The sequence below is a fragment of the Chelon labrosus genome (assembly GCF_963514085.1).
Source record: "Chelon labrosus genome assembly, chromosome: 3".
Lineage (NCBI taxonomy): Eukaryota > Metazoa > Chordata > Actinopteri > Mugiliformes > Mugilidae > Chelon > Chelon labrosus.
The window spans coordinates 5,737,956-5,752,534 of record NC_140339.1 but is presented as its reverse complement, the minus strand read 5'-3'; the positions used below and the strand labels follow the sequence as shown (position 1 = coordinate 5,752,534).

The window sequence follows — 14,579 nt, the reverse complement described above, 5'->3', positions numbered from 1 at the left end:
TTGTCGACTGTGTCTGTTACTGCTGGATCCAGAACAATTTGCCCCTCGGGGACAATAAAGACTCCTTGAACCTTGAACCTTGAACCTTCATTTATGTGGATGTTACTTAGACATGTAGCGCCCATCTAGACCAGTCCACCCCCAAATTCTCTAGGTCCCAAACTGATCCAGGTATCTGTGGGATGATCCACAGAGGGCCCCTCCTCTCAACCCATAGGACCCAAATGCCCCCCCCACTAACAACATTCTGTTACCGGGACACCCTCAGAAGGCCCATGTCCATTTTCTGATGAGTCACGACTGTTTTGGAGGCACAAGGGAGACCTACACAATATTAGGGAGGTGGTCATAATGTTATGCCTGATTGGTCTATAAGCAGCGTTTTTGAATATATTTATCACTACAGCTACCAAGATTCACGTCCATAGAGTAAAAGAAAATAAATTCTAATTAAAATAGAACAGAAGTGTCTATTAAGTATAGAGCACCTGATGCATTAACCTTCCCATTGTCCTCTAGGTCAAATCTGACCCTGTCTTGAATGTTTCTGAATCACATAATTTGGGTCTAATGCCCGTGGATTCTGCAAAGAAGTGTCTAATATATAGCAATTAGCTGATGTGTAACACAGAATTGGGTGATATACTTTAGTTTAGGCTTCATAAATGGTCAAACAGACAGGTCAAAGGTTGCTTGTTTGACAGCTACCTTGTAGATTTGTAGAAAATAATGTATTGGGGCATTATAATTAATAAAATTAGGACAATTCCTTTGCTCACAGGGCTTGGGAAACAATGCATTATCAGATTTATCATATACTTACCACCCACCACTACATAAAGTTGTTAAATTCAACATTAAAATTCAGTTTTTACTTTAAAATATCATACTAAATACTAAACAGCAGTTCACATAATAATATAATTCTCTGCTGAGGCCATTCTACCAAATAGTGTTTCCAAGTCTGCTATTTGCATGATTTTGCTGACAGTGTTTAAAACAGGATATCTCTTGTCATAAAAGTGCCTTTTCTTTCTTTTTAGTGGAATTGTTATTACACAATTTAAAAACACATTCATGACAGTTTATTTTAGAGCCGCATTTCTTTCCAGCGAAATGTTTCTTTCTGTTTCGTTTGCCATGAAACTTGTGCAATCTGTCCTTGTTCCATTTCACTGCTCTTCAGTTCACATCCATTACCCGTAATCTTGTTTCTGCATTCCAGTGTCTGAATCCACACCGGGCAGGCTTTAAATGCTCCTCATCCACACAGCGGAAACCAAAGGTGAAAAGTTTGACAAGAATTATTCTGGTGTTCAGGAAAACATGATTTTAAAAGTTTAAAGTGGAGCATCGGCCGTCTTTACTGTTCACAGCATGAGATTGAATGAAGGAGGAACGAGATTAAAAGAAAACACACCGGGGTGAATCAGTATTTTGTAAATGATTCGTGAGTTTGTTGTGTCAGCACGGAGTTAAGATTCAAGAGGTAGCTGTAATGACTGTCACAAGAAAGATTTTAGGACAAGATACTGACTTTATGGACATGAGTATGCAGCATTAATATATTTCAAACCACGAGACTATTTCTGAATACTTTGAGAAGACATCTGAGAAGACATTTTTACTGTGTGGTCTGTTTCCACTTATGGCAAGAGAGAAAAACAAAATGCAATCAAATGAGGTTTCTTTAATACATTTCTTACAATAAACATAACACAAACAAAACACTGAGCAACTACATTTAAGTTATATATTAAAGATGGCTTGTCTTATGTACAAGGTCAGTCCTAAACATGAGAACAACAGAAGTTAAACATAACAGAGAGGTGACAATCACTGGTGGTGTACAACAAATTGTCACATAAACATCTCTGGACGGCAGAGCTCCAGCCAGGGGTTGATGATTCAATCGAGAAAATGCTACAAAACTGGATTAAAAGCTTGGATGCGCAACTTTCTCCTCTGTGGCTTTTACTCTGGCCACAACATCAACCTCAACTAAGAGTCACCAGATGTTTGAGATTATGATTGAACAGCAGGGAAGATGCAGGGGGTCTCTCAGCCTGGTCGACACCGACCACTTGTTTTAATCTACTATAAAAACATAACCACCTGTTGCTCAACTCGTGGTATGTTTTCTACAGAGCTCAGCTCTTTTTCCCAGGCTTCTTGGAAAACACTTAACCTATTGCGAGAAACTGCTACAACTATGTCATCCAGTTTCAGACCAACTCCACTGGCAAGCCAGCTTTCGTCGTGACTCACTAAAAAAAAAAAACCTGAATAAAATACTCCCAGGGATGAAAAACACTGTATGGATGAAAAGAATAAGACAAATGTTAAAATAAATTGTCTACCTCTACCTCCTCTTCTTGTCACTTCTTCTCCTCTAGATTCTCTTCCAAAATATCCCACGAACTGGTTCCCGTGGGATGCTGCCTCAATTGAAGGCTCTTTCGTGGCTGTTAATTGAGGTCACTTTCTGTGCAGGTGCAGTGCATCAGGGTGACCCTCTGTTCCAGAGACAGGAGGACAGGAGTGGGACTTAATGCTGTTGTGTTTGCTGAGAGCTTCATCAAAATCTAGCTGCTTGCCGTTGACAGTGATGTCCATGCAGCCGTGGTAAAAGGCCGCCACAGGGCTGTCAGGTAACGGAACACTGTCTGGAAGAAAGAACGAGGAGGATAACTGGTGAGAAAGACAAAGAAATGTAGCTATGGCAAAAGTTAAGAAGTTATGTTCGTGTTCCTTTTTCCTCTGTGGTAGGTGGACTAATCCTGCTGCTCTATTTTCTCAACTCATCTGGTCTCCAACGAGAAAATTACTTTATTCTCGATATCTACATCACAACTTGCTGGCCTTCTCTAAAACAACTCCTCATGACCGTGATTTAAATGTCAATCTGTCACTCTGCCTTGAAGCCGTTAACCGTGCAACGCTCCTCCTCCCTGTCTCCAACTCTTCCCAGTCGTCCTCAGAGTCTCATCAGAGGACACCACTTGCCAGCTTCATCTCCTACTCCACCACCACCAGCGTCTAGACCCTAGGAGGTCCCATCTCTGTCTTCATCCTCTCAGATTCAGATTGGGCTTCACCCTAACCAAAACACTTTTCTTGCTCATGATTCCACAATAATTGTTAGAGTTAGAGTTTGAGACTCTTCTAAAGTTGTTCAAACTGAGGAAAAGTAACTAATCAAATGTATTTTAAACCAGTCAGCCATTTTGATCTTCACTAAACTATCTCAACACCCCCATGACAGAAACAATCTCCTACTGACTGTAGTGATCCCTGAGCTTTCCTCTAGCACCACCATGAGGCTGACATTTGGACTTTAGTGAAATATTTTTGTGACATTAGTCGTTCATGTTCCTCTCAATGTGAATTTAAATATTTAGGGGATCTCTCAACTTGTGATCTAGTGCCATCATGTGGTCCTGTAAAATGTTTGACAAAAATCCTGCAGCTGTACTTTTGTGTGTAGCATTAATAAGCATGTGTTAACAATATAAGTGTGATAACGATCAATATAACACCTGTTAAACACCAGCACAGTCACAGTGAAGTACTGAAGCATTTGACATTAAACCACTATCCAGATACTGCAGGTAAGTTTGCTTTGAACATCTTTTCCAGAATAAGTAAATCTCACAGACCTTTTCATTCCGTCTGTATGTATGTAGAGCATGTAGAGTTTCTTTTTGTGCTTTACCAACCTGGTATCCCACCAATATATGTGCTAACGGGGTTCTGCATGGTGGCGTTGAGTCGCGCCAGTGCCTCCTGTAGTGCGTCGGACATCAAGTAGCTGACAGTGGAGGAGTTGGCTGAGATCTGGAGTTCTGTTGGAGTCACTTTCAGCTGCACTGCAAGCCGTTCAGGGTAACACAACAACATGGAGTCTAGCGTTGCCACAGAGACGCCGTCGAGGAACACTTGTAGGTCCTGGAGAAGGAAGGCCAACAAAAGTAAAATCATACAAAGGCGGTGTGCAGAAATCCATCTGTGCTTATATTTCAACTAAAGTGTGACTAAACTCACAGCCTCGTGTTCTTCCTTTGTTACCACAGCGACTGACAGCGGGACTGTGTTTTTGTAGACAAGAGCAAAGAGGACACCTGTGCTGCTAGACGGTCGTATGTTCATCTTTACATCCACACTCCAGTTCCCAGAATCACCTAGATAACACACATAGAAACATGGAAATAACTAATATTTTTATAACGTTGAAAATGTGGAAAACTTCAGCTATCTTCACAGATTTTCCAATTTGACTCAACTTGATCTCTGAATACTTGATACTGGGCACCCCAGTGCCATCAAGTGATGGTTTGAATGCCACAGCTGGAGTACTAATAGTGAACTTGTTGAAAGAGTTCAGCATCATCTAATGGCTGCTACCTGCGTCGAACTGTTGAACTGTTGAACTGGTTTCATAAATGTGACAGTGAATTCATTAGACTTCAGTCACCAGATCTGGAGGCCGGCACTGAGAATGTGCAGCTTACAAATCTGCAACTTGGAGCAGAGTCTTAGAAGAAAGAACTTGTGGACTCTGTGACAAAGCCAACTAGTCCCCTTTGTGTCAGAGGTTATGCTCCTTATGTTGATGTATTTAGTTTCCTCCAAACCCATAATAATACATGTTGGTAACACTCCTCTCACTGCCAAGGAACCAACCGCAAAACTACATGTGGTGAGGCAGCACGTTGCTGTGGCAGCTCACTTTCCTTAAGCAGTTCATAAGGGTCAAAAGCTGATGCCAAATTTCCCCACAGGGATTAATAAAATATAACTTAACTTACTCACTGTAGTCTATGTTGAAGTGTGCCAGTCCTGCCCCAGCGAAGAAAGATCCTCGTTCCACATACACAAAGCAGTGTTTACTCTTCTTCTCCTGGATGACCTCCTTTACCCCAGAGGCCCCCTGGTTCATCAAGTTCCAGCCCCGGATGCAGCCGTCAAGTCGAGGGTTGATCTAGACACGAGTGCAACAGTGTGGATGTTCTCTTGTGGTGACAAGAACGTATCTATTATGGTTTAGTTGTATGTGAATGCTTTTATATCTTACTGGCTTGATGACATTGTCAGTGCGGTTCGGCAGACCAGCGATGTAGACTTTGGTCTCCAGTTTGCCATTAACTGAAGTAAAGAGACTCTCGGGGCTGTTGATGCTCATCACTGCTTCCTTGCTGATCTTCACACTGATGCTGCTCTCCAGCTCATCCACAGAGATCTGCATATTATACACAACATTTGTTAAACACTTCTAATAACACTAATAACAATGCACTCAACACATTTAAGCACCAGGGCACATGTTACCGCAACTCAACACATGTTCCATCAGTTAATTCTATTGATTTGCACTTCATTGACCTCTGTGTTTGCCATCGGGGAACAAGCTATCATCATATGTTGGGAATTACCAGGCTGGAGTTGTTTCTTACCACATGCCACTGTCCATCATTGATGGCCTTTCCTCCGCTTGTAACCTTGAATGTGTGCTGGTTTTTGAACTGGACTTCAATGCGACCGCCCCTCAGCCCCAACATGAACCACGAGTCCTGGGAGGACTCTGCATACAGAACAACTCCCTCTGGGTCAAATGTACGGAGGTCAAACTCAGCTGCGAACCTACCAGGAGACAGACATGGGAGTTTACACAGTGACTGAACCACAGCCCTTTTCTTTCTAGACAGAAAAGTGGTATTTGCCATCTATTATTATTACTTGGCTAACGTGCATGTTTATCTTGTCTTTTGTAAAAAGGAACAACAACTCTGTTTCTGTGTCATTTGACCAGTTTCCAGGCATTTCGCAAAAAAAAATAAAAATATATATATATCTTGTAATGTTATCTACAAAACAAATAACATTCTCCAACCTGCTGAATGATTTCTGGAATTAAAGCCACAGCTTTTTAGGTTTTTTCTCTCCTAGGTTGTTATAACTGGCAGGCACACTAAAAAAAAATGACTTACATCTTATCTTATATGTGCCCATCTGTCAGTTTGAATGAATTCATTCACAAGTGTTCCATGTAGAAACTGAAACCATAATATTATTAGATCCAACTGAGTAAGATGCTTTTTAAAGACGTCAACACATTCATTCATTCATCTTCTATACCCGCTAAGTCCTGTTAAGGGTCGCGGGGGTCTGCTGGAGCCTATCCCAGCTGTCATCGGGCGAGAGGCAGGGGTACACCCTGGACAGGTCGCTGGACTATCACAGGGCCAACACAGAGAGACAGACAACACACTCACACGCACACCTCGGCCAATTTTTATAATCACCAATTAACCTAACGAGCATGTCTTTGGAGGGTGGGAGGAGACACACGCAGACACAGGGAGAACATGCAGACTCCACACAGAAAGCTCATGGATTCGAACCGGTGACCTTCTCGCTGTGAGGCACTCGCCACTGTGCATTATATCAAGTGTTTTATCCCAACACCTACAACCTCCACACTCACATAAAAATCCAAAACTTCTGGATGTACAACACGTTTTTCATATTTGTCAGCACAGTGTGAAAAAATGTTCCTAGAAACACGTCATGTAACTTTATCAGTGTTGAAATAATATTTTAGTTTGATACCACTGACGCAAAAATTCCTCTTATCTCACCTAATTCATCAAGATATCCTGGAAAAACAAATCTGGAATGTGCGACGAGTGTTTGCGCCCCTGCAATTTGGCCTAAATTGATTACAACCCACGCAACACTTAAAATCCTTCAAATAAATAATGACACCATATTTGCACGTGTATTGACCACCTACTTTGTGTTCTCTGGCAGACGGAATCGCAGATAGATGACAGGAAGGCCAGCGAACTGCTCTCCCAAGTAGAGCATCTCATTGTGTTTAATGTTGTTCAGCTCTACGCAAACGGGGATCGCCTCACAGTATCGCCGATCCGCTGCCAGGTGAAAACCCTGGCGACCGTCACAGTGACATGTGTAGCTGCCCACTGTGTTTATGCAAACCCCGTCACACACACTCAGCTCGCACTCATCCACATCTGTAATAACAGGAAAGGAAGATTATACCAGAGTCTGTGTCAGCAAATACTCTGACTAAACGTGATACGACAGGAGCAATAAACTGATGTCTCACCGTTGCAAGTCCTGGAAGTGAAGTTATATTTAAATCCCGGGGGACACTGGCAGTCATACATGCCTGGGGTGTTGACACATTTAGCTGGTTTTTCACAGATACTGGTATACAACAGGCATTCATCGACATCTGGAAAAGAACAAGTCTGTGCTTAGTGTCCATACCTCCATTTTTATAACAGTTTCTGTACAACTCCTCATCTTTGTGTCTATCTATCTAACTTAAACACTGTAAAACCTGATTGTGCCTTAACGCAGTGCAGCTGCAAACAGAGACAGCTGTGGCAGATTTGAGGGGAGCCAGTGAGCTGCTGAACGTCACGTAAGACCCAGCAAACAACAAGCGTTGAGCAGACTTGCTGGATGTTTTCAGTGGTTTAGATGGATGAAAACAATTACATAGCAATTATAAAAGGAAGCAAGAAGTTTGAAGATGCCCTACTGAGCTTGGAGAATTTGTGGTTGTCATTTTCAGATTCCTGGATGTTTTTTTATAAAATCTCCGTAGGCAATGAAAAAAATGAAGAAAGCAAATTTACCAAACTGACTGAGTCCATGTTTGTAAAGACTTTGTACCCAGAAAGCGCTCAAAGATAAACAGTGAATGAACTTCCCACACAAAACAAAACAGAGGACACACCGAAATATGCGGCAAATAGGCGAGCATCTGAAAACTGGGAGCAGGTTCTAATCGTGTTATGAGACTGCTGCTCTGTTTACTGCACTGGACCATCTTTTCAGATGTTAAAAGCTTTCCACATTCGGGTTACATAAGGGGGTCAACTCAGGTCAGTTTTAGAAATAACAAATGGTTTGGGCCCTAAGGACAACAGCTGCTGGAGTTTTTGTTTCGAAGTGCGTACGGTTCCACCATCTATATGGATAAATAAGAAAGAACAATACGCGGTGTGTTGGCTCAGCTGCAAAGCCGTGCATTCTGTAAGGAGTTGCGTTTTTACCAAAGGGACCACAAAACAGCTGAGTATCCTCATATAAAGGGTATAAGCCACTAAAATAGACACAAAACAACATAAAACTTAGTGTCAGGGAAACAAACTAAGCGGTACTGGTGTATGGGTTCAAGCTTACCCACACAGTTGATGTTGTCACTGAGGAAGAAGCCATCTTCGCACATGCAGTGGAAACTACCGGGGATGTTGTAACATTTTTGGTTACACCCAGCTGGAAACTCAGGATCTGAACACTCGTCGATGTCTGCCCAGTCAACACATCACGCAGCAAAATGTGTCAGCAGAAAGTGTTACCGTTGTAATGAGCCTCAGTTTAAGTGCATGTGCCATTTTAGTTGATCTTAGATGTTTAAAACCCTAAACAATGTATACATACTCACCATCCTCACAGCGTTGCCCCTTCCAACCAGGCCTGCATGCACATGTGAAGGAGGCCTTGCCGTCCACACAGCGCTCTGAGCCCTCCTTGTAGCAGGGATACGGTGTGCACTGGTTGTTGATCTCTAGTTTTGGACACAAATAAAACAGGATGTCATTTCACAGCTGTAACAAACTAAAAGACTAACTAAAGTAAAAGCGTCTCACCCGTCACGCACGTGCGAAGGTCCGACGGGATGTCAGAGTCTGAGTTCTGGTTGCCGATGCCGACTCGGTGTGAACCCAGACACGCTGCAACAGAGAACATTCTTTGAGAACATGAACGGGCTAGTGGGAGAAAAAAACAGAAATGATATTGCAGCATATCAAGACACCTGAATTCTGCAAACCTACCAACATATTTAGGGTAGAAGTATTCCTGGAAAAAACAGAACAGACTGTCAGCAATTTGAGATTTAAAAATGTTGTGAATGACATGATCAGTTTAATATTTAACCCACCCAAGATGCATTTTATTTTTTTTTGCATTTCTTAGATAGTTAAAGAAAAGATAGGAGGGAAATTTTATAGAGAACCAGGATTAACATGCAACAAAGGCCCAGCCCAGAGGAAATCAAACTGTTTTCTATTCTAAACTATTTTCTATATAGATATATGAAACTATATCTTCCATTTGAAGATATTACTTCCTTAGCTTGAGCTCTTGGAAATTTAATTGCGTGGAACTATTGGCTCCTTTTCTCATATTTTGTAGTTCTAACAAATCACAAGATAATCCTTTATTTATTGCACAGTGGGGACATTTGCAGTGTTGCAGCAGCAGACGGTTTAAGGACAGTGCACACTGGAGATAAAAAAGTAAACATTAAATAGGGACAAAAATAGAAAATAAAGTACAGTACAAGTTGTATGTATGTATATCGCATTGTGTACTGTATATTGATCACTTTCACTGCTGTATTGATCTCTGAATGGTCAATTATTCTCCTCCATGAGATGTGTTTTCCCAACCCGATTCCAAACAGGCCGCAGCTGCGCTCACCGTCTCAGGCTGGTTCTCGAAGATCTCCCTGGCCTCCTCCTTGTTGCACAGCTCCTCGATGCACTCCCTCTCCAGGTTGCCCTTCTTGCTCTCTTCAAACAGAGAGTTGGCTCGCCTGTGCCTGCTCAGGAACTGGGTGGCTGTGCTCTGGCCCAGGACTAGGACGGACACACACACACACAAATGCACTCATTCAAACATACAGTAAAGCCATAGTACCTCTGCACGGCGAGGACTGTTGCTTGCATGTTTTTACAAGAATCAGACACGAACAAACCTCTTACTCTGCAGATTTACTGCAACCAGGCACATGCAGCAAAATTATAATAAAACATGACTGATCCCTGTAGGAATTTAACTCCTCTGTTTCCTAGTGACAGATGGCTCATGTGGCTGCTGCCTCCGTGCACCAACTACTTACTCTTCTGTGAACCGGCCTGAAAAAAGGGGGTCATTGCGAAACCGTTATTTCCCAGAAATGACCTCTAGTTGTTGTAACAAGCGGCTCAAATTGTCAAGCATTGTTTGACGGTGTGGTGAAGGGAGTCATGACCCCCCTCACACTTTCTGCTAACGCAGTTAAAAGTGATCAAAGTGGGGATTTCTGGAAGCTGATCAAGCTGGAGACGACCCTCAACGGGAATTATTCACCACATCAACGTGTAACTAAACCCAAACATACTTACATTGATAAGCATCGACGAGCGTCACAAGTAATACGAGACAAGCCAAAGGTTCCCCAAGAGCCCGCTTCTTTCTCCACATAGTCGAGCCGTTCTTGCTAGGCCACGGTTTGGCTCTGGGTAAAGACTGGCTGAGCACAGGTCCGTGTGGGGGGAAAAACTTTATTCTTCCCGAAAGTGTTTTCGTAGAGAGAGAGAGAGAGAGAGGGGGAGAGGGAGAGGGAGAGAGGAGAGGGGGGGAGCTGCCAGGAGAGCGGACTCAGAGGGCTGCGAGAGGAGGCAGCTAGGGAGCGCTGCTAGCACACTCACCCACCATTGTTTACTCACCGCGGACGCTGCTCATCTGAACTCAAGCAGAAAATGGGTTTACAAAACAGCACACAGCACAGGAGGCCCGGGGCACAAAGGATTTCTGGATAAATGGAGGTGTATTATCCAAAAAAACCCAAAGCAAATACTCCAGCTTACTCAAAAAAATGACGACTAAACGCTACAAAAGATTTCCAACGTTGGAATGCCGCAAAAGTCTGAATGTTGCTAGGCAACCGACAACAAAAAAATGGCCGCTACCCGTTTTTCTTACGTACCGTTATTAGTTTTAAACGTTTTAAAAGTTATATAAGTTGTTGATTTATTTAAATACAACTCTTCTAACTATGTCGGATTTAACACACATTCCGTCCGCAGCAAAATTAAAAATATTTCTTATGTTTTGAAGGTAACCGGGGACTGCTAACAATAGATAAATTACTTGAACGAATCTAAATGTAGCGTTAAAAGACAAATAATGTGACCCCAGATGTTATAATAAACTCAACATGATGAGTAAAGGGGACAGGAAAAGAGATTTCCTAAGTTGGAGTGGCGCAAAAAGTCTGATTGTTGCTAGGCAACTGAAAACAAAAATGGCCGCTCCCCGTTTCCATGCCTACCGTTGGGCAGTTTTTAAATGTTTACAATTTCTCACGTTTAAAAGTTATAGAAGCTGTCTATAAGCTTTATTTAAAGACACTGAGACTCCTTTAACTATGCTGGGTGGAAACATATTCCGTCAACTGCAAAAGGAGGTTAAGAGTCAATAGGTAAATTAAAGATATTTGAACAAATCTAAATGTAGCGTTAAAAATAAGTAATTGAGGGAAATCAAAAACAAGCAAGAAAAACAATGATGAGGAATGAGGACAGGAAAAGCCACTGGACTGGCACAAAAGTCTGACTGTTGCTAGACAACTGACAACAAAAATGGCTGCTCTCCGTTACCATGCCTACCGTTTAGAGTTTTTAAATGTTTACAATTTCTCACATTTAAAAGTTATAGAAGCTGTCTATAAGCTTTATTTAAAGACACTGAGACTCCTTTAACTATGTTGGGTGGAAATATATTCCGTCAAAATTACAAATATTTCTTAATTCTTAGAGGTACAGGTAAGAAAAACTGATGAGGAAAGAGGACAGGAAAAGCGCTGGAGTGGTGCAAAAGTCTGACTGTTGCTAGGCAATTGACAACAAAAATGGCTGTCCAAGGATGTGACTACTTTTTATGTCATGTCATTGACCCAAGTCATCTAATCAATACCCAATGCACCACTGCAGCTTCACACACAAGCAGATAACAACTTCCTGAGTCTATCATCCGACAAAGCTGATGTGAGTGTGAATACAAAAATGACACAGACACAACATTTGCATTAATATTGGTTTCATTTAGTTATTCAGGGAAAAACACACACACACACACACACGCACACACACACACACCGCATGTTCCAATTCCATTCATTCAACTGTACACAGAACAGGTTAAACAGGCTTATTTTAATACTTTTAAAATATTTGTACAAAATACACTGTTCTCCCTTTATAATATGTTTATCTGAAGAGGCATTTTACTGCAGAAGGTCAGCAGATGTGCATTGTTAACTTGTGATCGTTTGACAGGCTTACTGAGGGCTCGTTAATATTATTGCATGCTGAAACACCATTATTGCAAAACTCATTCGTTTGCTTCATTTTTTTTTTGTAACTTGCCAATCCTTGCATCGAGTCAGCTGATATTTCTGGGAAGTTTTCGCTGACAATGATAATAATAAATATAAACCTGAGGAGAGTTAGTAATTGGTTAAAGCAACGCCGCTCTCTTTCTTCACTGTTGTTACTGTACATAAAATAATTGAGGAGAATATATTGGCAAAGGTTTCTCAAAAAGGAGCAGTGGTTCTATACAAGGGGGAAAGAGGGGGTACACAATCAGGCCAGAGTAGAGTAACAGTGTCTTTAGTATAATTACAGGCAGTGATTGTTTTAATAAGTGACACTCTGCCTTTCTTGACCTGTAACACTGGGTAAAATCGATTGGCAATACAACCCGTCATGTCAGAAACACACACAAACACGCGCACACAAAACACACACACACACACACACACACACACACACACACACACACACACACACACACACACACACACACACTTCGCTCACTTAGCTCAAATGCACAGCGAGATTTCTGTATGACAAGTCACAGATAGAAAACAGAGTCAAACTGCTGCAAACCTTCCTGGCAGTTCAACATATTTGACAAAAAAAAAAAGTCACTGGAATAATTGCTAATCTGTTTTTAAAACAGTAGCCTATAGGTTTTAATATATATATCTATATCTATATCTATATCTGTAGATATAGATATATATTTAAAAAATATCTAAACAATTGTTATTTTTTTGTTTATTTTTCAAAAAGTGAATTTTAGAAAAGTGATGACTGGCACTGTTTGGGATTCTGTGATCACGGGAACTCCCGCGAGGCTACATAAACACATACTTTTTTTTTTTTTTTTTTTTTTGGAAAATGCAATATTTGTCTGTGGCTTGCAGTCGCCTGCTGAAGCTACCGTCGCTGTGGCTACAACTACGCTTCACATGCATGCACTGGTGGTGGATGTGAATGTCTTTGGAAAGCGACACAACACCCGACCTGGTTGACGACAATGAATCATGTACCTTCAACAACCAGCTTCTCAGAGGGAGTGCGCATAAATAGGTTTTAAACTGCAGGGGGCAGTGTTTCCGAAATTAAAAAAAAAAAAGAAGAGTCAGACTTTAAAGGGCAGCTAACAGGGCAACACAATCAGTCTCCATTTCACAATTAACATTTCAGACAAGCATATGAAGCTTAAAAACATCCCTGTCATGGCTGAAGGGTAGGTAGTTTGTCTTTTCTACTTGCACAGAGTGTATTTGAGTGTATGATCATAGCCTTGGTGATATTTATTGCATGTCAACAACTTCCATCTCGGTTATATTGACTCCAGAGCAACACAGGCCCGGGGGGGCTCTACATGCAGGCTCGGCAAGATGGTAACATCTGTGCCGCCTTAATGTAATCTATATCCACCTTTTTTAAATGATGCCTCATAGATGTGTTGTACTGGACTGCATAATAATAATCTGCATCGCTGTATGCTTCAATTTCTGATAATGCTGACAAAATTTATACTTTATGCATTTTGTGAGGGTAGATGTTATGGTAGAGAAAGCCCAAAAGATGAAAATCAAGTTGGAATCCACTAAATCTGCCATTTACCCAGTATCTTCAAATAGCGTAACAAAAAACTGTGCAAGCAGGTGAAAAGAGGCTATACTGTTCCTTTAGTGGTTGCACAGGGATTACCAGTCAGTCACAGCAGAACAATGCTTCAAATGAAACGTGGAAGCCTGAGCCTTAGCACACAGTCGACAGGGATTCAAAAACAAGCGATAAAATTGTGCGTGGAGTGATTTTTGATGGCTAACATCAAGCTTCTCTGGGCTGTGTTTGGTCCCCGACGATCCCTTCTTGTGTCCCCTCGACCTTCACAGCCTTCCTGAGGAGGATGGGGGCAAAGCTTAATTAAAAAAAAAAAAAAACTACTAGAAGAAGAAACAAAGGGTACAACGCGGGGAAAAATTAAAGTCCGTCCTTCCTTCTAGACTTTGGTCTGTCAGACGTGAAATACAACGGAACATTTCAACAACCGTTAAAACAACCAAATATAAATCAAACTGATACAAGAAGCTTGTTCATCCGCAGATTTGGAGGCGATTAAAGTGCGTGTTGGTCACTGTCAAAACTGTCCAGTGAAAAGATTTTGTTCTCTCGTCACATCACAGAAAGGAGACCCAAACAGATTCGTGGTCTGATCATCTCTTCATTCGTACTCCTCCATTCCTCTTCAGCTGATCCTCTGAGGTCTGTTTCTCCAAATTTGGAGCAATGTCCATCTTCACAGCTTTCTTTTTTAGTCTATGCAAGGAGCTTTAAACTGTTATTTTCTTAAAACTGAACAAATCAGTTAAGATCGGTTGCTTTTTTTTTTCCTTTTTTTAGCAAATCAGCATC

The 14,579-nt window shown here is 41.5% G+C and overlaps 1 protein-coding gene across 1 annotated transcript; it reads right to left on the bottom strand.

The window, feature by feature from the left end:
• Positions 1-1,364: 1,364 nt before the first annotated feature.
• Positions 1,365-10,366, bottom strand: pros1 (protein S). Its single transcript, XM_084575027.1, has 14 exons — positions 10,206-10,366; positions 9,520-9,677; positions 8,871-8,895; positions 8,685-8,768; positions 8,480-8,602; positions 8,218-8,343; positions 7,130-7,258; positions 6,794-7,034; positions 5,454-5,640; positions 5,075-5,239; positions 4,813-4,981; positions 4,045-4,181; positions 3,720-3,948; positions 1,365-2,666 (listed from the first exon to the last, which is right to left on the bottom strand). Exons 1-14 carry the CDS (start codon positions 10,282-10,284, stop codon positions 2,479-2,481), a joined length of 2,040 nt encoding a protein of 679 aa, XP_084431153.1. The 5' UTR covers positions 10,285-10,366; the 3' UTR covers positions 1,365-2,478.
• Positions 10,367-14,579: the final 4,213 nt, after the last annotated feature.